The sequence below is a fragment of the Bicyclus anynana genome, chromosome 23 (genome assembly GCF_947172395.1).
Source record: "Bicyclus anynana chromosome 23, ilBicAnyn1.1, whole genome shotgun sequence".
Lineage (NCBI taxonomy): Eukaryota > Metazoa > Arthropoda > Insecta > Lepidoptera > Nymphalidae > Bicyclus > Bicyclus anynana.
This window is the reverse complement of record NC_069105.1, coordinates 11,371,235-11,395,549: the sequence shown is the minus strand read 5'-3', so window position 1 is coordinate 11,395,549 and position 24,315 is coordinate 11,371,235. Positions and strand designations below refer to the sequence as shown.

The following is a 24,315-nucleotide window of genomic DNA, read 5'->3' as shown; positions in this document are numbered from 1 at the left end:
ATTAACAGTGTCCGTTTGCTCGTTGAAGTGTACAGACAATGTCGTTTCAAAAACTTAGAATATTATTTTTATTATACGTTTATTTACACTGTGATTTTGTGGAATGTGCCATGAAAAGCAGCCTTGTGTTTGTTATAGATGACACATATTCGATGAGTGATGAGATAAGGCAAGTGAAACAAAAGACGTATGAAGTGTTCGACGCTGTGCTGTCGTCGAATGGATCGGCCATAGACGATTTTGTTTTGGTCACTTTCAATGATCCAGGTGAGATTGAGGAAATATCAGTGTTATCGACACATTAAATCTACTTGTAAACTTTACATAGATCTACTCTGAGTTATATGTATAAACAATATCTACTCTGAGTAAGGTAGAGCCGTGATAGCCCTGTGGATATGACCTCTGCCTCCGATTCCGGAGGGTGTGGGTTCGAATCCGGTCCGCGGCACCTCCAACTTTACAGATGTGTGCATTTTAAGAAATTAAATATCACTCAATCTCTCAATCGGTGAAGGAAAACATCGTGAGGAAACGTGCATACCAGAGAATTATCTTAATTCTCTGCGTGTGTGAAGTCTACCAATCCGCATTGGGCCAGCAAGGTGGACTATTGACCTTACCCCTCTCATTCTGAGAGGAGGCTCGAGCTCAGCAGTGAGCCGAATATGGGTTGATGACGACGACTCTGAGTTATATGTATAGTATAAAACAAATTCACATCGCTCGTTTGTATATTTAGATATTTTTTAATTTATTGTTTATTTATTTATTATACTTTGAATGTGTTTTTGGCTGAGTAGGTTCGTTAAATTTTAATATTATTTTAAATTAAACTTTACCGTAATTGATCTTCTTATATTACTTAATCAAAAGTCTGTGCTTTTGATTAATACACCAAACATACACAAATAAAATCTAGCACAAACAAGTGTATTCAAAACAAACAAAATGTATAACACGCACGACGAAAACTATACCGCAGCAATAATGATAAATTATGTAGGTATGTATGGATTTTTTAAAGGTAGCCCAATAGGATTCCCATTTTGCTGGCACGGCTACAAAACGTTGGAATTACCTAACCGTTCGGAAGCAATATGAAGGGTTGGTTCTACTAGTTACTGTAAATATGGTGTTCCCCAGGGCAGCACACTTAGTCCGATTTTATTTTTGCTTTATGTTAATGAATTCAGTAATATGAATTTTCCAGGGTCAGAAATATTCATGTTTGCTTATGACACTTTGCTGGTTATTGGTAACTCGGAGAGATGATTCTCTCAAAACCCACAAAATGGCTTGAAGATAGCTTGCTAACATTAAATGTTGATAAAATGAAATTCATTTGCTTCAGTAAAACGAAACTTACGTTTCGCAGTTCTAATTTTAATTTTCTCTATCCATGGATAACTATGTAACAGCTCATTAAACATTACGCTTGGAAGTTCTTATTGTTGCAAGCTATTGTGCAGAGTAGAAAATATTAAATATCTTGGTGTCAATATAGATATCAATTGGAAATGGAATGTCCATGCAGGTGTGCTATCTAAACGTGTTCGTTGATTAATTTATGTATTTAAAAACATAAGAGATGTTGCAGACCGAAAGACCTATCTATTAACTTATAAAGCACTATGTCATTGGTTACAGAATTACTGTATTCTTATTTGGGGTGCTGTGACGAAAACAAATATGTAACAAATCGAAAAATCCCAACGTGCCGTTCTTGAATTATATTTATCTTTGCCGTTTCGTCATGCAACTTCTGATCTATATAAACAAGTTAAGTCTTGAGTGTTAGAAAGACATTCGTCTGTAATAGCCTACGTTTGTACCATCGTGAATTGGTTCCTTCAATTCCTATAACTTCTTCTATAAGAAATGCATACCCTAAACCATTTGTTGGAGGTTGTTTAAAAAACAACCGTAACAATATCTATACAATGCACAACGTATTTATAACTTACTACAAAAAAAGAATTACAGCATAAGAAAATTAAGTAATCATGCTTTTAAGACGTAGGTAATTAACTGGATAATTGATTGCGATTACAAATATATGGAAAATCTTATCGTTCAACACATTCTATAAACTCGAACTCATGAGGGTACTCACTTGTGCATTATCTTTAATACAACACCCATATACACACAAGCGCACTGATACTCATACACATAAAACACAGTGACACACGCTGAAATATATTTATAATATACAAATATATATAACTTACATACTACGGTTAATTGTAATTTCTAGTATTTAGTTTATATTATGTAACATTAATGGGAATCCACTGGCTTCCAAGACACAGTGAAAGCTAGTTTGGAAGACAGGGATCTATATTATTGTTCAAAATGGTTTACTGTGTCTTAAAATAAATATTTTTTTGATGTTTGATTTGATTTAAATCCGACTGGTAGGTAGTTTCAGATATTTAGCGCGTTTATTCCAAGAAACAGAAATACAAACTTATGAATGTATCAACAATGCCTGACATAGCTATTTGATATAAAATCAAACTTATAACTCTTCAGATAAGTAGGTAGTAGGTAGGTAGGCTAGAGTTCTAGGTAGGTTTGGTTTGAATCCGACTGGTGGGTAGTTTCAGATATTTAGCGCGTTTATTCCAAGAAACAGAAATACAAACTTATGAATGTATCAAGAATGCCTGACATAGCTATTTGATATAAACTCTATATATCTAGATAACTCTAGATATAAATATATTTCAGCGTGTGTGAGTGTGTGTTATGTGTGTGCGTGTATATGGGTGTTGTATTAAAGATAATGCACAAGTGAGTACCCTCATGAGTTTATTATTATTTGACCGCTATTGTAAGATAAGTAGGTAGTAGGTAGGCAGGCTAGAGTTCTAGGTAGGTTTGGTTTGAATCCGACTGGTGGGTAGTTTCAGATATTTAGCGCGTTTATTCCAAGAAACAGAAATACAAACTTATGAAAGTATCAACAATGCCTGACATAGCTATTTGATATAAAATCAAACTTATAACTCTTCAGATAAGTAGGTAGTAGGTAGGTACCTAGAGTTCTAGGTAAGATTGTTTTTTGCAAAAGCTTGTTCGGGGAAGAACCGCTGTGTTTATTACTGTCGCCAAGCCCCGTCAATAACAATGTTATCAAAGTTATAAAAGTAGGTACGAGTATATTAGTTATTATAATTATAATAACTAGGTATATTTGCCAGCGCAATTAAGTACAATAGTTTTGTGGTTTTTGATAAGACTATAAGTAGGTATCTTCTACTTCTATTGCGTCATTAGAACCGTGATAGCCCAGTGGATATGATCTCTGCCTTCGATTTGGAGGGCGTAGGTTCGAATACGGTCCAGGGCATGCACCTCCAACTTATCAGTTATGTGTATTTTAAGAAATTACATAACATTTGTCTGAAACGGTGACAGAAAAACATCGTGAGGAAACCTGCATACCTTAGAATATTGTTGAATTTTTAAGTCTGCCAATTCGTATTGGGCTAGCGTGGTGGACTATTGGCCTAACCCCGCTCATTCTACTGACTCATACTCAACAGTGAGCCGATGGTTGCTAATGATTGTGTAATTTACTCAATAGAAAACTACAAATCATAACACAACTACTACTCTCAATTTAATAAAACTTCGTTTATGGAAAAAAATAAGTTTTTCATTTCACTTGCTAGAAAAAGTTTGCTGAAAACTTTTGCTCGGCCATATCAAGCATTGAAAATAACTTTTTACAATGAAAGTTTCTTAACTTCCATAAAGATTGGTTTTATAAAACCAACGAGGTTGGTCCTTAAAGTTTTTTTATAACATAGAATTTTTTTATTTAAATTCTTAAATTACAAATTACATTTTACCATTTTTCAAATGAGTAATAAAAAATTGTTCTCCAATCTCCATCCATTCATTCATTTAGCATTCCATTGTTCTGTGAAAATTATTTATATTATTTAACTCTTTTAATGAAAATAATTGTATAAGTTAAAGAATTCTGTATAAAGTAAGAACTCAAATAATTGAACCTCCTTTGATCGCTATTGTAACGGTATAATAAGCAATACTTTCAATTTCTCAGACACTCAGTTAAGAATCACCACAACAGACAAAGATGCATACAAAAGAGCAGTGGAGGCGATAAGAGTGCATGGTGGGGATGATTGTGAAGAATATGCGATGTCGGGAATCGAACTGGCTCTCGAGAACAGCAAGCCGAACTCAGTCCTCTACGTGTTCACCGACGCGTCTGCTAAGGACTATGAAAAATTTGAACGGGTCAAAAGTTTAAGTCTGAAAAAATCCACTCAGGTACATTATTGATTATAAATGAATTAATGGACAAAAGCATAATTTTCTACTTTTTATTATATAGTTTAGTCATGTCTGTCTGTCCGTCCGCGGTATAGCGCAGAGCAAGAAACAGAGTAGGTTAAAACTAGAAAGATGAAATTTGGTGTGGGTAATCAATAGGGATGATGACAGTTGTTTCAATTGTATATAAATTAAGAGTATTCTAAAAGTAAAGCAATTTAAAAAGTTTTGGTTTTCCTTCGTTAGAAGGCTCAAAGTCTCTCAGCGGGCAATGGAGCGAGTTATGCTTGGAGTTTCTCTGCGTGGTTTAAACCGAAATGAGGAGATCCGTAGACGAACCAAAGCCATTGACATAGCTTAGCGAGTCGCGAAGCTGAAGTGGCATTGGACATATAGTTCGAAGAGTCGATGTTGGGATCCCAAGGTGCTGGAATGGCGACTCCGCACCGGAAAGCGCAGTGTTGGTTAGATGCTAGTGGCTCGATACAGTTGTGTTTGTATGTCCATGCAAGGGGCCTATGTCCAGCAGTGGACGTCCATCGCCTGATAATGATGCTAATAATGATATAACTATAAGCACTTTAGACAACATAGTTATTTTGAAATAAGACTGACAATGTATTTTTTGCAGAAGGCTTCAAAAGTGGATTTAAAAATAAGGAAACCAATGTCGAACAAAAGGTTATGATTCACAATATTTGTCAGGACAACTTTGTTAACAAATCGAACTGTAACCAAAATAAGACCCTAGATAAGTAGAGAATGATTTTGAGTGGAGTCACGCACTTGTGAACTCTGTGTGTAGGTGTAAATGCATTTTTGACAGTTAACAAACACTCCCCTTTTCCACTCAAGTCATTCTCCCCGCCTATCCCAAGTAACCCATATAGAATTACACAGCAAGAAATGTGGACGGCTCGAACGCCACGAGCACACTGATATCGCAAGTCGCTCCCGCCAACTGATCGCTACCCCTCTCTAACTCCCTACTCTTTACGCAAACAAGTCTCGCCACCTAGCGTCGGCACGAGCCAACACGAGAACGACCGACGTCATATTCGTGTCAGACTACTATATACTATAGCATTTTATATTTATATGATATCTATTGATTGATAGGTCACTTTTCTTCTGACCGGCAAATGTGGTGGTACTACTACGCCGGACTATGTCGTATTTGAAAAATTGGCTGAAGCTACTTCAGGACAGGTGTTTAATATTGAACGCCAAGATGTTAATAAGGTGAGATTGAGTAAAAAACAGCCCAGTGAGAGACGTGATAGCCCAGTGAAAGTGACCTCTGTCTCCAATTCCGGAGGATGCGGGTTCGAGTCCGGTCCGGGGCATGCACCTCTAACTTTTCAGTTGTGTGCATTTTAAGAAATTAAATATCACGTGTCTCAAACGGTGAAGGAAAACATCGTGAGGAAACCTGCACGCCAGAGAATTTCTTAATTCTCTGCGTGTGTGAAGTCTGCCAATCCGGATTGGGCCAGCGTGGTGGACTATTGGCCTAACCCCTCTCATTCTGAGAGGAGACTCGAGCTCAGCAGTGAGCCGTATATGGGTTGATAACGACGAGTAAAAAATAGTACTTAATTTATGCATTTTATGTAATGTAATGGATGCTGGGGAGTATTTACCATAACTTTGGGGTTATATTCTTTACCGAAAATAAATTAAAAATGTTCAAAGAACGTATGTTCTAAAATTAATATTTTCGGAGTAGGTAAATAATATTTCATAAACTATAATAATTATATAATTGGAACTACATGAGTGAGACCGCGAGGTGACTTTTAAAATAATTATAGAGGTAAAGTTTGTGGTATTATAGCGGTAATCTCTGGATCTACTGCACCGATTTTAAAAATTCTTTTAGCACTAGAAAGCCACGTTCTCTGTGAGTGTCATAAACTGTAATAATTATTAACCCCATATTCTCAAGGGACCGGGCACTACACGAGTGAAACCGCGGGGCGTCTGCTACAATATTCTAAAGAGTTTTTAGTATTAATGGAGGTAATCTCTGGATCTACTGCACCGATTTTAAAAAGTCCTTTATTTCTAGAAAGCCACGTTGTCTATGAATTCTTGTAGGTCAAAAACAAGTTTTTAGGATCTTTAATTTGAATTTATTTGCGCCCCGAATAACGCCCCTTTAAAAAAAAATAACAATTTAACTAGGCAACCTGTTGCAATGTATCACTCTGATCATTTATTTCTTATCAATAATAAGAAGGATTTATATACAGTTCTCTCTAATTTTGCTGACGCTCTTTCGCGAACCTCGATTTCTTATCCTGGTTCTCGTACTTTAGGATATTTTCGACTTTCACGTCGACGGTTTATACGAATAAAGCGACTATTCAGGAGAGCGGTTTTAAAGTTAAATTTGGACTATTTTGTAAGATTTTCTTCTGTTGTGTTTTATTAGCATTTTTCAGTAATCGAGTTTTAGTTTTTGAACTTTCTTTTTTACATTCCAGATTATTGATTACATCATAGCATCGATCAAACATAAAAAGACCACATTGACCCAAAAGACCTTACAGAGTAGTGACGTCAATAATGTGGAGGTAAGTAACTTTTTATTGTCCCATTTTATTTATTTAAATTTTTAATTTACTAAAAATATGGTACAAAATATATTCGTATCAATAGTTTAAAACTACCGAACAGGATTGTGTAAAATTCATTATCATAACTACTACGTAATAAACTTCTAAAATGATTTTTTTTCTCTTTAGTTGGTCTATGAACAGACGTACAAATATTACTTCTTATATATTAGTTTACTGGTCACTTTGTACGAACAGTCCTTTAAAAGGATAAGAAACGAAGCTTAGCCCTTTAAAGTGTTTTTCAGATGGCATGGGTACGGTGACAGTTGCCTTATGACGTTCATAATACGTACTAATATCGTGAATCGCGGCAAACTTTCAAGAGTGAAACGAACTGTCACCGTAACCATGTGTAAAAGGGCTCCATAACTTAGAGATATTGAATTAGAGTCCAACTTCTCTTGTATACATTTTAATTCCATCTTCACCATAGGTACAGTAAATCTCGACATTGACAATATCATGAAATCTCGTAAACATTAATTGTCGTACATTTTGATTGAGTTACACTCAATGATTAGTAATTTAGTAATTAAATCGATAATCAAATTTTCGTCGTTCACCATTCCTTAACTCTCCCGCGTCACATTTTTTCCTTATTTTTTTTTGTATGCAAAAAGGCAAAGGCATTATTTACCATTTACCACCATACAGCCATAGAATACTTTATTTATTACAATTAAATACTCGGCCACACTGCCGGACGTATCAATATCGTTCTTATGAGTTAGTTTTTGTATAACAATGTAATATTCCATATAAAGGAGATCATTCATTTTGGGCCCTTTTTGAAAGTGCCGGCCAACAAAAAAAAATGGCACGACTCGTTAGAATTAGCTATTTGGAGCAATAGTTAATATGGCATAAAAGTTGTCAGGCGGCTCTGAACCAAGTTATACAGGTTCGACGATTCGATATTTCCATACATTTTGTCAATTTTCAAAAGTGCCCGCTGAGAAAAAAAAAAAATTAATACGTATCGTTACAACTGCCCATTTGGAACAATAGTTAGTATGGCACAAATGTTGTAAGATTGCTCTGAATCAAGTTATACAGATTCAATGACTCGTCACTTCTATACATAGGAAAATCACATTTTAGACAATAATATTTCCGAAACCTTACACATTTTATCTGAAAAACACTATAGTGGTTGTTATTGATCATGAAAATAGTGATGAATATGGTAGTTGTTTCATATCAAATTTAATATAAACAATATTAATTTCGTATAGTACATGGAATAAGGGTCCGAAATGTATCGATATCAAATAATAAAAGTTAGGGATTTCTTATAAAACTTAATTTAAAAATCATATATTCAAACCTCAATTAATTACATATAATGTATTGCACCTTCCCGCTCTTTCTTCGCAAGTTCTCTCGTCAGGGGTTGCCTGGTAGAGATTACTTATAGTAATAAGGCCGCCTTTGCATGCTAAGTTTAATTTATGTTTTTAATGTTTCAATTTATAATTGTATTTTTGTGTGCAATAAAGTATTTCTTCTTCTTCTTCTCAAAAACGATGTCGTTCATTTTGTGACGCAACCTATGTTCATTGATGTAAAAAAGAAATTGTTAAGTTAAGGATTAGTTAACGTGACGTCATGAAACAGTTGAAATATAGACCATCATGGCCGACACCAATGATAATTTTACACGCATTTTTTTTGGGTGACAGGCGTTTTGGCTCGTATGGTCAAAAACATATTTAAAAACTAAAATTTTCATGTAATCGCGTCTCGAAATAATATGATATCTTTGTTTCAATCTAGTAGATTTGATAATAAATTGAATTGCATTGTTTTTCATTCATTCATTTATTTTGCTGAGAACACATACAATATAATGTAGTCAGCCATTTCTGGCATACAACAATTTATATTACAAATACAATATTATTGACAAAATATAAAAAAATAAATTCAATAGCAAATGATTAAACCAAAATATAAAAATTAAATGAAAAGTTAAAAATTTCAATCTGTGCAGCTACGAATACTTATGTCAAATAATAATAATAAAATTAATAATATAAAAATAAACAAAAAAAAACTAATTGAATATTAAAAATGTCACAATACATAATTTTTTATTTGCTTTTATAATTAAAAAAACCTCTAGTTGAATAAAATTCATAATTATTAATGAGCCACTTTCTAAGTGCAGGTTTAAATCTTTCATAGGGCAATAATTTCATGTTTTCGGGGAACGAATTAAATATTTTAATACCCATACAATGGCAACTTTTTAAGTATGTTGCAGTTCGGGGAAATCTTCACATGTTCTGGGTTTAGTTCACAGTTGACAGTAAAATATGGGAGGTGATGGTGTCCGTATCGTCTGAGTCGCCAGAGTTTCGTGTGATTGCTCCTGATGCTACTGAAGTGCCGCTTGAAGTAGTTACATCCACACCAAGCTCGAGGGTGAGTTTTGCAATATTGCAATATTTTTAAAAATAACCATAATTTCCCAACTACTTGGAAAACACTGTTAGGAGTATACGATAGCAGTGCAGCGGGCAGATTAAACCACAATCTCTCAAGCTGGGAGGTTTCAGCCGCGGCTAGTTATCTCCCTACCAGCAACGCAGACGCACCTCCAAGCGATTTAGCGTTCTTTTACGATATCGTGTAGAAATCGAAAGGATTTTCATCCTCCTCCTAACAAGTTACCCCGCATCGATCTTAGATTGCAACCATTAGGTGATAAATTTCAAAATTAATTTATTTCAAGTAGGCTCGTCTTTGCCGGTAGGGTGTAACTAGCCACAAGAAAATCTCAATCTTCCCAGCCGGGATTCGAACCCAGGACCTCCGTCTTGCTAATCCACCGCGCATACCACTGCGCCACGGAGGCCGTCAAAATATAGAAAATAATAGGTTTAGCTTTAATGTTTTTTTTTTTAATTTATTTCAATCTTATACCTACATCTACTAGCATAAGCTATTGAAGTCGCTTACAGCTTTTTCCGCAATTATTGTTGCAACATGACATTTTGTATAAAAATAAATTTTCCATTTTCCATACAAATAGAAGGTGACTAGTCATATTTTTATTTCATCAACAAAAATAATCGTATATTCTATTTATCACAAGATTATTGTGTCCAAATAAATAAAAGATGTCAAGAAGACACAACGATATTTAATGCTTAGCCCCCATTCGCACGAGAGTTTTAACGTCCTCTAAAAAAGTTCTCGTGCGAATGGGGGCTTACAAAGCGAAGTTCACTATGTCCTGTTTTGTTTCAGGTTGCTAAATTAGAAACAAAGCCTGGCCTCTACAGGGTTATCTTAAACAACGCGAGTAGCAGAAAACCAACATCAGTGATCGTCACTGGATCAACGTCTGTGACCTTTCAACATGGGTTTTCGACATTTAAACCTTCAACTATTAATGAGACATCGACCAGGCCTATTCCTGGTAAGTGATAATGATTTTACACTGGCACACCAACAACTAAATCTATATTAAATCTTTAACAGCCACATTTTTATAAACATAGATTAACATTAAAACCCCATTTTTAACACGCATAAATTAGCTTCACTTGTAAGAAAATCTCGGAATCTTAATTTGACTTCCCGGTTTTCGATTAAGATAAAATTTTGCACACGCTCTGTGTTCTGATAAGAATATATTTATGACTAGCTAAGAAACGTCATTACTAATCCAATATGAGGACTGGCTGTTTGAAATCCACTCCCATGATATGGATGTCAAATGAAAGGGTTTGCTGTCAGAAATACGAAAAAATTGTCACGTGACTAAAATCCAATATGGTGGACGTCCATGATATGGGTATCGAACTATTCATGTTGTTCTTCGAAGTAAAGTGGACTAATCACTACTACTACTTAACGTTCACTTTACATTAAGTTAAGTAAAGCAAATCTAAAATTATAAAAATAGTACTTTTGTAAAGATTATAAAATAATTTTATAAGGACAACAACTACGAGTGCCTGATTTCAATCTGTTAATTAAATTTAGTGATTTCTGTACCTGCAAGCCAAATTAGATCTAATCTATTAATATTATATTAACCAAATTGTTGTTAAGTAAATTAAAAATATTGTCTGATTTCAGATCAGCCTTCGATATTGTCAATTGAATTAGATAACAATAACAGGGACGTTATATTAAAAACGGTTCAGCTTAGAGATGAAAATGATAATTTGATTAAAGAGCTGCTTTTGAAAATGGTAAACGAAAAGTCGCAGTTTTACGTGACTGAAGAATTTGAACCACCAAATGTTACATTTAAAATTTGGGTAAGATTTTGTTTACATGTTTTTGAGATTCCGTATCTAAAAAAAAAATATGAAACATCTAAATACCATCTTCTGGAACGGACATAAAGACTACAGTCTGTCACAACAAAAAGACCCTTTTTTCTTGAGCTCAGGTGTAGGTATCGATTGACGTCTACAGTCCTTTGAATCTGTAAAAAAAGGACACAGAAACTATTGCAAAAAACAAGTGGATACACTAGCAACGTGATGGCCCAGTGGATATGACTCCGCCTCCAATTCTGGAGGGTATGGGTTCGAATCCGGTCCGGGGCGTGCACCTCCGACTTTTCAGTTGTGTGCATTTTAAGAAACTAAATATCACGTGTCTCAAACGATGAAGGAAAAACATCGTGCGGAAACCTGCATACCAGAGAATTTTCTTGCGTGCGTTAAGTCTGCCAATGAGCATTGGGCCAGCGTGGTGGACTATTGACCCTTAACCCTTCTCATTTTGAGAGGAGACTCAATCTCAGGATTAAGCCGAATATGGGATAGACTTGTATCTAATCCTATGGTTATAGAAATCATTGATCTCGCAAAGAAAGGAGCAATCTAGTATCGAAAATCAAAACTGAAAAATTATAATTTTCAGATAAACGGTGAAACTCCAACTGGTGAAAAAATACGCAGAGTAGCAGCGACTACCGTAGAATACCAAAAGCCTGAATTAAGTAATACTTTTTTTGTTTTATAATATACTTGCCAACGCCTGGTGGTTTCATACGCGTAGTTCCCGTTTCCGTGAGAATACGGAGATAGAATACGGACACTCAAAAATAACGGGGCTATCTAGTGGCAAAATAATTTTCCAAATCGATTTAATAGATCTAGAGATTACCTCCTACAACACCACAAACTTTACATCTTTATAGTATTTATATTATAACTTATCTAGCAAATCGCCCGTGGATTCAATCAAGTAGTTCCCGCTCATTCATAATTGTCTACATGATAACAAAAAATGGCTATGTAGTTAGTCTGTACGCCGTAGTAAAGTAAAGTAAACTACACGTGTGAAACTGTGGGGCATATGCTAGTACAAGATAAATAGTACAAAAGTTTGGATACATGACGATTTTATATACGCTATTAATAGTTACTGCATTTAAAATTACAGTTGCAGAGACAACAAAAAGCATGCCACCTAAAGTAACGATATTAGAAGAATCCACAGTATATGCGGAGTTTGATAAACCTTTAACAGTATATTGTAAAGTTACTGGTTATCCTAAGCCAGAAATATCATGGCAGGATGCTACAGGCTCTGAACTACCATCAATGGTAACTATAATAAGCATTACATATATTATACATTCAATAGAACCAACTTAATTAATCATTAACGTACCCACGAAACTAAAAAGAGAATAATAACATTATTCTACCTATTGATCACTTTGAAAGAGTTGGCAAGCCAGTGATCTATTAATTTAAGGCGCACTAAAGTAACTAAGATTTTTGTTTTTCAGAAATTATTTTCTTCTTTCATGTGGTTTTTTTCAGTAACAATTAAAATCAACACCGCATAGGCTTGGCACCGACTTCAAAGTGTTCAATAGGTATAAAATATTATAATTTTATTTTTACCTTCTCTTCTTATTTCGTCGGTTAAAAATACTATGACTAATAATAAATAAAAAATAATAAATCTGAACTCCAGTCAATCGGACCCTGAAACTTTTACGAAACAATTTATTAGGATCGTGTCCTCTATTTTCTGTTATTAAACACTATCCGCCCACTTTAATTTACTCGCGTCATATTAAAGTGGGCGGATAATTTGTAATCCTTGTTAGTTGTGCAATTATAGCTATCAACTAAAGTATCTCAATTAAGCTATATTCCAAAAAATATTTACAATTTAATTTTAGGTAAACGCAGTTGAACTTCCTTATGAATACGTAAGTGTTCTCGACATAGCCAAGATTTGGAAGAATGAAACAGTAACTTGCAAAGCAAGTAACGCTTTGGGACACGATAGTAGTGCTATCAATATTGCACTCTTAAATTACTTGAACGTGCTACAATATCCTACAGGTGAGTACTTTACTACTTTATTCTTATGCAGAAATCACTAAGCTCGAAGAAAGCACTGAAAATAAAAATGCCTATTCTATCATCGATTATGATTTCGATCATGTCAGCTATTAAACAAAACAAACCGCATCGTTTTAATTTCTCTATTAATTTAGGAGCGACGACGCCACAGACAAAACACTCTTTTGTTTACGTCGGGATTTAAATACTAATATTCAAATGTGTTGAAAATATCAATTACCAAAAAAATGCATCTCTGACATTTTATTTGATTTTTAATTTTGTAAAGTAAATCTAAGAATTATTTCATAATTTGTTCAAAAGTTTTGCTCATTGCCAAATCAAAGGCTTTGTTTCAGTCTCAGACCAAAAATACTTGAATTTAATATTCACTAAGTGAATTTTGTCCTTTCAGATACAACTATTGAATATGGTGCAACAGAACATATGGAATTAAAGTTTGATGCATTTCCACCAGCTGAGATAACTTGGCATAAAGGCGATGAAATCCTAGACAACGATGAAAATTATCAGATTTCTGAAGACAGGCTTACTTTAACGATTAAAAAAATGGTGCCAAAATTGGCAGGCAGTTACGGTGTTATCGTACATAATGATAATGGTCTGGAGCAGTATGAATTTAATGTCATTATATCGGGGCTAGGTATAATATATTACGTACCTAATATTAAATTGCATTATCGTATTTTGCTATAATGAAAATTAACATATTTTGTGTTGCAGAAGCTCCAGTAATAGACAAAACTGTTAATGATTACCACACAGTAAATGGCGCAAGCGTGGATTTATCATGCAGGTATACTAATATAAGTTGCTTTCCATGTAAAGAAAAAGAAGGTTTTATTTCGTTGTCTAGTGAATTTAATCTAACCATATAAAATTGTTTTTGCAAAGATTCACCAATATCTATACAACAGAGATCTAGAGAGCAGAGATTTTATCTATGTTTTCTAATAACCAACTTTTTTATTTTGAAACTATATGTATAAATATACACTAAAATACGTAATATATAATTAGGTAGCTAGTTTCTAACTTTTTATTTAATATAGGAGGACCTTGAATAACCATCATCATAATCATCGTATTACATTAGAAAACAAAAAAAAATATTACTACGAGTAACTAACGTTATAATAGAAGGTTATTTTTATTTTGGTCATAACCTTATAAAAATTACGAAAGATAATGCGATTTAATTCCATCGTGTTAACGTATTTTTTTTTTGTTTGGCTTCTTTAAATATATCATACGAGTATACTTCTATAATCTGTTATTTTATTTTAAACTACTAAATATTTTATAACTATTGATCTCCATATCCTAATCCTACCTAGACGGGACCACCACCTATTTATATTTGCTTTTATCAACTCACTATCTTTCTCTTTACACACATCATCCTCTATTACATACTTTATATATCTCTTCTCTTGTCTCTATTTTATCAATCTAGTTTAGCTCTTTTATTGAACATTAATTTATTACTTATTTTAATTTTTACGTTTTCATTTAATTTCAGAGTTCTAAGTGGCCGACCAGAGCCGATGTTTTATTGGTCATTTAATAAAAACTTTGATTATGATTTATTCAAAGACTTACCAAATGGATCACAATACATCTATCATATAGAGAGAGTCACTCCAGAGGATTCCGGAGTATACAGATGTTTATCCAGGAATGATATTGGAGAAGACGTCCATGAAATCTTTTTATTTGTTGAATGTAAGTATATGTGTTTAATTTTCCTCTATAATTTTTTGAAGCTGATTACTTAAAAGCTGACTCCTCTCCTATAATACTAAAAAGGCTGATTACAATAATAATTTACCGAAATTGTTAAATTATTGTTTAGATCCTCCAGTTGTAGAAATGGACGACACACACAAAATAGTTAAGGAAGGTGAATTGATTCAACTACCCTGTTATGTCAAAGGCGAACCAAATCCTTCAGTGCGTTGGCTTGTCAATGGGTTGGCGATAGCTGAAACAAATCAATACAAAATTTACAGAGACAACACCTTAAGGTAAACTTCTTAGACTTACATGAATACTAGAGAACGTAACCAATTTTGTTCCTAAGAACGTAACTATGACCATTTTTTACGTGAGGAAATCCTCATGGATACCTTCACACCAAAGGGAAATAAGGTTATGTAGTAAGTACTTCAACTGACTAAAACCCCACGGTGTTCAGACTTGTCGCCTGATGACTGAGCCACGGAAACGTTTCGTATTTAAAAAAAATATATGGAACGCTTCACGGTTTTTGCGTTTCATCATCATATTATGTGTATACTGCCAGTACAACGTAACTTTAATCTTGGACTAACTAGAACTTAACCAAGTTCTTTAGTAGAATGGGTATCCAAAGTTGCTCCAGTAGAATAGTATAAAACTTGGTTGGGTAGGGAGAACAACACGAGCAGAGAACGTTAGTGTTGACATGTCTTAATGATATGTAATGTTGATTCGATCCCCGGCTGAGCTGATTGAAGTTTTCATAATTGGTCCAGGTCTGGCTGGTGGGTGGCTTCCGTTCCGGTACGATGTCGTGTAGGAACCGAAAGGGGTGTGGATTTTCATCCTCCTCCTAACAAGTTAGCCCGCTTCCATCTCGGATTGTATCATCACTTACCATCAGATAAGAGTGTAGTCAAGGGCTTACTTGTAAAGAAAAAGAAAAAAAAGCTTAGTCCCAAAGCCCGTGCTCTGTTCGTTCACCCGGCACCCGCACGGTGAATCTTCGTAATGCTACGAGTATATTCATCTCACTTACATCAAGTTCGCCTTAATCAAGTTATATTTATTAGTTTCAGAGGTACAGTTAATGATGCAGGCACCTATACTTGCGAAGCAACCAATCCTTTAGGTAGTTCACGGCGGGATGTACGTTTAGATATTTTTGGTAAGCTTATGATAAAACAAATATAATGATTGATGTAAATATTTACATATAACAATAGACCTTCAGGGTTTCAACTTGATAGCCAAAAACTAAAAAAAAATAACACACATAGAGTATTTTGAACATTTCAAGTAAGTAACATTTCATTTAACGTTCCGGTACGATGCTGTGTAGAAACCGAAAGGGGTGTGGATTTTCATCCTCCTCCTAACAAGTTAGCCCGCTTCCATCTTAGACTGCATCATCACTTACCATCAGGTGAGATTGTAGTCAAGGGCTAACTTGTAAAAAATAAAAAAAAAACCTCTATGTCTTACAGTTCCTGTGAAGATTGAGTCACCAAAACAAAGTATCATAGAATTGAAAGTAGGGAACCGGTTGATGCTGCCGTGCGAAGCTGATGGATATCCGCAGCCAGAAATATCTTGGACGTACTTTAGCAAAAACCCACTGATCAAACCAAGAATTTTAGAGTAAGAACTAATAAAACAATTTTTTTTGGGTTACCTTTACTAGCAGTGATAATCCAAGAGTATGGATTTTTAGAGAGCCGTGATAGCCTAGTGTATTTGACCTCTGCCTCCGATTCCGGAGGGTGTGGGTTCGAATCCTATCCGGGGCATGCACTTCCAACTTTTCAGTTGTGTGCATTTTAAGATATTAAATATCACGTGTCTCAAACGGTGAAGGGAAACATCGTGAGGAAACCCGCACACCAGAGAATTTCTTGATTCTCTGCGTGTGTGAAGTCTGCCAATCCGCATTGGGCCAGCGTGGTGGACTATTGGCCTAACCCCTCTCATTCTGAGATGAGACTGGAGCTTAGCAGTGAGCCGTATATGGGTTGATAACGACGATGGATTTTTATGGAACCTAATTGGAAATGTATCCTTTTATCATTTTTTTATTTATGAATAATGATTATAAGATAAAAAAACATATGAAGTAGTTGTGTGTTGTGCTAATAAATGAAATATTTCTATTCTATTTCATTCTAAGATATTTATTTCAGAAAAGAAGCAAGAAACTCTTTTGTATTAAACAATGTACAAATTCATGATGAAGGATTATACACGTGTGTGGCGACGAATACCGAAAGTGTAGCTAATATAACCTATGAAGTCAATGTTAGAGGTAATATTCTTTTTCTTGCAGTTACTTTAACCTAAATATTAATTTATCTGTTATTTTATATTTACTTACTATCTATTAATTTTCCGAAAATAAATAGATAGTAAATTCTAATTTCTTGTTTAATTTCAATTTATTTTTTAGCTGCTCCAGTTATAACTAACACAAAAGATAATTTATTCAAGGCGGTTAAAGGAGATTTAGTTCTACGAATACCTTGCAAAGTAACTGGTAATCCAAAACCTATAGTTACGTGGCAATTTGCTAATGGCCTGAATATTATTACAGGTAATTTAGCATGTACTTATACTGTGCTTATACTCTTTGTAACCTAATCTTAGTAAAATATTTTTCAATTCTATGGAATTTTAGACTGAAAATCAAATACTTTAACTTTACCAAAGATTTTTTAAATTTTTATCTTACAAAGAGCGAACCGTGTCTAAGCTAAGTCTATGTAACATGTAACATTATAATTACACAATAATTACATTTAGATTTATTTCATGTTTACGCGAATTTATTAATAAAGAAATATGTTCATATTTGTTTTAATACAATCTTTTTTTTTTGTTTTTTAAAAAAGCGGTATAATGTAAGCCTATATAAATGTTTTAATATATATTTTTCCAAAAACTGCCAAGTCAATTCTAGTGGTCAAATTTCAGGTTCTGAATTGTACCAGGTTGAAGAAGATGGTACCCTAATAATAATGAATATAGATGAAAAAGATGCTAACAGATACGTTTGTTTAGCTGAAAATTCTCTGGGAGCGACCTCTAAAACGTTTGAAGTTATTGTTGATGGTAAGTAATGGTAATATTATATTAATTTAACAAGGAGAGCCTGTAAACGATTCCGAGCTGCAACAAAATAGACGTGTTTGTGTCTTTTGACTTTCTAAGGTATTTTTTAACATTCGCCGTTCGCACCATATCTCGTATACATTTAGACTCGTCTGCCTTTCTCTTGTTTATACTTTCCACGTTTGTACTCGTATTGGAGTACAAACTCGGAAAGTAAACTAAACCATTGATGCTTTTCCTATTGAAAAGCATCAATGGTTCAGTTTACTTTACGAGAGTATACTCCGTATCCATTGAAAAGTATCGGAGAGAGAATACAACCCTGCCACAGGCTTTCTTAAAGTCAAACATATCTCAACATTCAATATGTATATTTACATGGGATCGCTTGTTTTTGTAGAGCTTTTGATTGAGTTAAGATGTTTAGGAATTCCCATTTGCCCAAGTAATGCCCATAATCTGCTACATATTACACAATCGAAGGTTTTTGGAACAGTCGATGAAACAGAGCACAACTGGATTATTGAACTTCCTCCTTTTTTATGATCTGGCGGATATTTAGGAATTGTTCTCTAGTGCCCTTTCCTTTTACAAACGCTGCCTTGCTTGATTGATAGAAGCCTTATACCAGGAGAATATCTGGCGATCAACTTCTAATGTATTTATTATAAAATAGTTTCTTGTATAAATTTTAATTTTTGCAGATGCTCCGACTACAGACACTAAAAAAGAAGTAGTGCTTCTGGAAGAGGGACATTCGCTTAGAATTGACTGTGGAATACCTCATATAAAAAGCTTCTTAATACGCTGGTTTAAGGTATTTACTAATTAAATAAGCAAAGATCAAAAAACACAAAACAAAAACATGTAAAACACTTTCAAATAAGATAGCTGTTCAACTGTGGTACAATTTAAATTTAATTAAATAAAAACAATGAACTTAATTATACGACCTAATTATTATTGTTATTATTTCAGGATGGTAGAAACATGAATATAAGCGATCTTGTCATCAATAACGCACAAATATCTGACACTGGTTTTTATAGTTGTCGTGTAAGCAATTTTGAAAAATCGCTTTCGTCTCATACTAAAGTCATAGTTGGTTATAAACCCAGATTTACTTATGAGGATGATACAGATATAGATTTCAGTGAAGGTTCAATTACTGTTTTATCATGCAAAGCTGAAGGTCAACCAGAACCTTGGGTACGTTATAGTTTTTATTTATCAGCCATAAATGCCCTACTATCAAATAGTTCCTATATTAAGAGCCGTTTCATATCAGGTGAGGCAAAGTGTATATTTGGCATTACCGGCATAAATTAATGTCTAACTCTAAAAATAAATAACACGGCTATAACTTCCATATACGATCACATACGATATTTTCTTCGAGTAATAGCTAATTTATTTAAATTACTTCGTAGTCATGTTTTTCTCTGCACTAGATGTGACCTTGAGAAAAATCTCTGTTAATGATAAAATATTTAAACCCTTTGTACGTATAAGTACCTTCTTTTTGTTGTTAAGGTTATTAATTTAGACTTGAACTCAGAATGGATAATTCTTTAGTAATTCGAGGACTTGAATTATTATTTACTTTTGAAACTTGATGACAAATCCTTTTTCGTAGGTGAGCTGGTGGAAAAACAATCAAGCTATCGTGGAAACAAATATGGATCTCATTTTGGTAATGAAACCTAGCGACATTGGTCAATACACGTGCGCCGTTAACAATGAGTTTGGAACTATTTATCGAACTTTTAATATATTAAGTAGAAAAGGTTTGTATGACAATATCAATGGTTAAAAAAGACTCTTCTTGATGAAGACAAGTAATTTATTGATAATTTAATTAAAAATTCGTAGAATTGTAATTAACTTGTGTTTACAAGTTAATTACAATTCTACGAATTTAACCAACTAAATTAATTAATCATAATGATTAATTAATTTAGTCATTAATTTAGTCATGATTAATTAATCATTATGATTAATTAATTAATTAATCATAATGATTAATTAATTTAGTTAGTTTTGAATATAAAATTAGACATTTAAAAAGATATTAATATTAATTATATTGTAGTTTTTAAAGAATGTGTTTTTATTTCAGAATGTGTGTTAAATACAAATAACGACTTTAAAACGCACCAGCCATTATTATTGTCACCTGAACTGACTTCCCTCCGAAGTGATAATGGAATTCTAAGCATACAAGCTTCACACAACATACTAATGATATGCCCAAACACTTTTATAAATATTGACGGTATAAAATTTGGAGAACATTTAAATGGCACATGTGTTGACGGTTCTATATTTAATATAAATGGAAATCCTGTAGACATTACAAATATCAGATGCAATGATAAAATTGTTCCGTTAACAAAAAGCACTACAATTCGTTGTGGTCCAGGAAATACGAAGTTGCTGAATATTGGATACAGTGTAGGATTTGAGTTTATTGGCATTTATGACGTGTGTATAGAGACACGACGCAAGCGTCCACTGTACGCTAAGCATGAGATGCATCCATTGGCTGCAAATGCGGTTCCAAATGAAGCAATAGATTACGTGGAAAGTAGATATTTACCATATAAATTTGAAGATATGTATAACTGTCGTGAACAACGCGATAATATTTTGTCTTTAACTGGGAAACGTTTGAGCACGAACCATAAATGCTGCTTCGCTAAACGACAGTTGGTGAATCCTAAAGACGTGATACTAGGCTATCAGCAAGTGGCTACGTACAGTTATTTGAATGTTATACCAAAATGGGGTACTTGTGGAGCTGAGGTATGTATATCCTACTAATTTATATTTAAAGTACTTTGATGATAATGAATTTTATTGTTTAGGGTACACATTAAAAATTGCTGTATAATATTAATCCGATTTTTAATTTGCACCTTGATAATTACTGAAGGACCTACGTCTACTAACTTCGAACTACCTCTTTGCTAAATTTTAACTTTATAGGTCAAGCCGTTTTTGAGATATCGTGATAATCTTTGATAGTACCCTTTTCATATAGCTTACTCTACACACAGAAATCCAGAGCAATTTATAGGGGTATAAAAATACGAGGAAACTCTTTGGAAAAAGGTACTTAGTGGCACGTAGCGAGTTCAAGGCACATGCCGTGAACTCGCTCACACTAACTACCAGTGAGGTATTTATATTATAAATGCCAAGATAAATTATCATTATTCAGTACACAGAATTGAGTAATCATATTTCACTGTAGGTAAATGTGACTCACTTTGATAACTTGACCCTGTAGTACTTATCAATCACTTTGATAACTTGACCCGATGTTCAATTATTTCCTTCACAACTTCTTTTCGATTATATTTTTCTCGAGTTCTAGCATTTCTCTAAAATATTTGCTTTGTACAAAATAAGAAAAGAAGAAGAAAGCTTTTAACTAAAATTAATAAATATTAAGGTTAGGTACCGTTATTTGACACTAATATAAAACTTTTGGTAATTTTACAGAATTGGGATGATGTGGAGGAGAGAATCAGAAATCTAGTGAAGGTGTTAGATCATCCGCTAGAGATTTACACAGGTTCCTCACATTTAATGAAACTACCCGCACAACCGATAGAAAGTACTGTACATTTGACTGATAGATTTGGTAGGAAACAGATGGTGCCACGTTATATTTGGAAGGTAATAGGAAAAATGTTTAGATTTACAAAAGATTCAAATTAATCATTTAGCGACTCTGAAAAAGAAAAGAAGCGACAAAAGAGTAAAATGTCTTAATGTTGAATATATATGTTACCGTTAAATTGTAAAATACTTTATAATCTCACTCGCGATAATGTAATCTGTCGATATATTGTGTATCTTGGAGGCTATTCGATCTGCTATAAGAAATTGTTATTGTCATCAATTGTAAATTGTAATACTGTATGATTTTTTAAAAGAGCAACTGTTGAGTTTCTTGCCGGTTTCTTCTCAGCAGAACCTGCCTTCCGAATCGGTGGTAGAATCTTTACAAATAGTCAACTCACGTGTCAAAAGTGCTTGTAAACTGAGCCTACTTCATATAAATGAATTTTGATTTGATTTGATTTGATTGATTTAATAAACTAAGGTATTTTACAATTTTACGGTGACATATACATCTTAAATAACAACAATTATCGAGGAATAAAGCTCATGTCATATGCTATGAAGATTTAAGAGAAAGTGAAAGAGAATAAGAGAGGAGAGTGAGGTTACTCTAAATCAGTTTGGGTTTATGCCAGGACGGGGTACAACTGATGCAATTTTCGCTTTGCGTCAACTGTGTGAGAAATACAGGAATGCACAAAAGAAACTCCACATGGTGTTTATTGACTTAGAGAAAGCGTATGACAGAGTACCCCGTGAGGTTGTATGGTGGGCTATGAACGTGAAGAAAATACCTGGGAAATATGTTAGAAAAATGTGAAAGAAATGTATAGAGATGCATGCACGAGCTTCCGTCAGAAGCTGGTGTTACTGACAAGTTTCAAGTGGAGGTGGGCTTACACCAAGGATCGGCTTTAAGCCCCTATTTGTTTCTCTTCGCTTTGAGACTGTATTTTCAGATACTGGCGTAATACAGTTAGTTCATTTTCAGACTCTAATGTAATTAATTAATTATCTTTCTGTAATCTTCGATACTAAGCCGAAGCAAGATGTAGATATGTGTAATTAAAAAAAAACAAAGGTGGCCTTAAATGGTTCGTGTAAAGATACCTTTTCGCTTTGTTGACACACGGTCTTTGAAAATTGTCTAGACGCGTTATCATATCTTTTTTTTTGTTGATTTATCAAAATATATAATTTTGGTAAATCAACAAAGTATTTGACGCATTCACATTTTGAATAACCGCCGTAAAGATGATGCGACAAAATGTGAATAATATATATAAATATATAGTTGAAATCCCCCGACAATCATGAATTCAGCTAAAGGTTGAGCCGTATTTGACGAAAAATCTAAACCAAGAAGCATTGCTATAAAATAAGCTATCAAATAAAATAAACCATAGCCAAATCGGTTCACCCGTTTAAGAGCTACCGGTGCTTAAGACAAACGGACAGATAAACATAGTTGTAAAACTTATATCACCCGTCTTTTTGCAACGAAGGTTAAAATAATATTCGTACAATATATATTTTTTTTACATTACAGGTAATAATCGATCATTATGAGGGTAATCAACCAGTTGCTATAGTTCAGATCAACATTCCTGATATCACCGTGTACCAAGCCTTCTCCTTCATGCTCTGCAAAGATATCTGCCACGAAATAGAATGGATGAGGAACGCAGACTGGAGAAATGTCAAGAAAGGGTTCACTTTCTGTTGTAACATTAAGGAATTCGAAGCAAAATTTGGATACAAAGATGCATTTAAAACCCGCGAACTAAATTCAAAAGTTTTATTAATATAAAGTTAAGGAAATTGTAAATGAAAATTACAATATTTAAATAAAAGTGATTTCTTGAGTCAACTGAAGTAAAAGTTGCTGTTTCATTTAAATATATACCTATCTAAAATAATTCAGCCTGAAAATTCATCAATGCTGCCGCTCCCTTTTGTATGCCGCCTTTTATAGGGTTCCGTAGTCCACAAAGAATCCTTAGTCCTACTAGAAATCTGCAATTTAGCAAGAGCGTGTACATTAAAAATGTAAACAAAGTCTTAAAATAAAATGTTGAGAAATATTTTTTTAGGGTACCTCCTCAATAAGTAAGTTTATCTGATAGTGTGGGATATCGTTGGATAGGTCTTTAAAATATATAAGGAGCCTTGTACCACTAGTTTTCGATTTAGAAATCCGTTTGTAAGACATCAACATTCTAAGCGCTAATTTTAGAGTCAAGTGTGCCCCCCCCCCCCCCCTGCCTGCTAAAGGGTTATTTATAGGAGTAGAATATTTATTGAAATTACAAGAAAAACTATACAGCTAAGTAGCAATTGCTATTTAAGGAGTTATAGTCTACTAACTTATAAAACTGTGATTTATACTCGAAAATTTATATCTACCTCATAAATCAAAGCCACGACATTTCTGTTTATTATTATAAATACCGCTAATTGCCGTTATTTCCACTCTGATAATAATACTGAACGTATGATAAAAATAGTGCAGAAATAAATCTGATTCAAGTGTGATGCCCCTA

At 33.8% G+C, this 24,315-nt stretch overlaps 1 protein-coding gene across 2 annotated transcripts; it reads left to right on the top strand.

The window, feature by feature from the left end:
- On the top strand, positions 1-23,615 carry LOC112056816 (hemicentin-1). 2 transcript variants are annotated; one of them, XM_052888789.1, is made up of 25 exons: positions 1-267; positions 4,082-4,311; positions 5,434-5,556; positions 6,804-6,893; positions 9,237-9,365; positions 10,194-10,365; positions 11,031-11,215; positions 11,829-11,907; positions 12,354-12,517; positions 13,108-13,273; positions 13,689-13,937; positions 14,018-14,090; positions 14,817-15,019; positions 15,150-15,321; positions 16,108-16,202; positions 16,522-16,675; positions 17,215-17,336; positions 17,478-17,621; positions 18,002-18,139; positions 18,844-18,956; positions 19,118-19,348; positions 19,776-19,926; positions 20,259-20,944; positions 21,647-21,823; positions 23,322-23,615. In XM_052888789.1, the coding sequence occupies exons 1-25, from the start codon at positions 39-41 to the stop codon at positions 23,580-23,582; spliced, it is 4,536 nt and encodes a 1,511-aa protein (XP_052744749.1). In that variant the 5' UTR covers positions 1-38; the 3' UTR covers positions 23,583-23,615. The 2 variants fall into 2 exon arrangements, with proteins under 2 accessions (XP_052744749.1, XP_052744750.1); XM_052888790.1 differs by lacking the exons at positions 4,082-4,311; positions 5,434-5,556.
- The last annotated feature ends 700 nt before the right edge of the window (positions 23,616-24,315 follow it).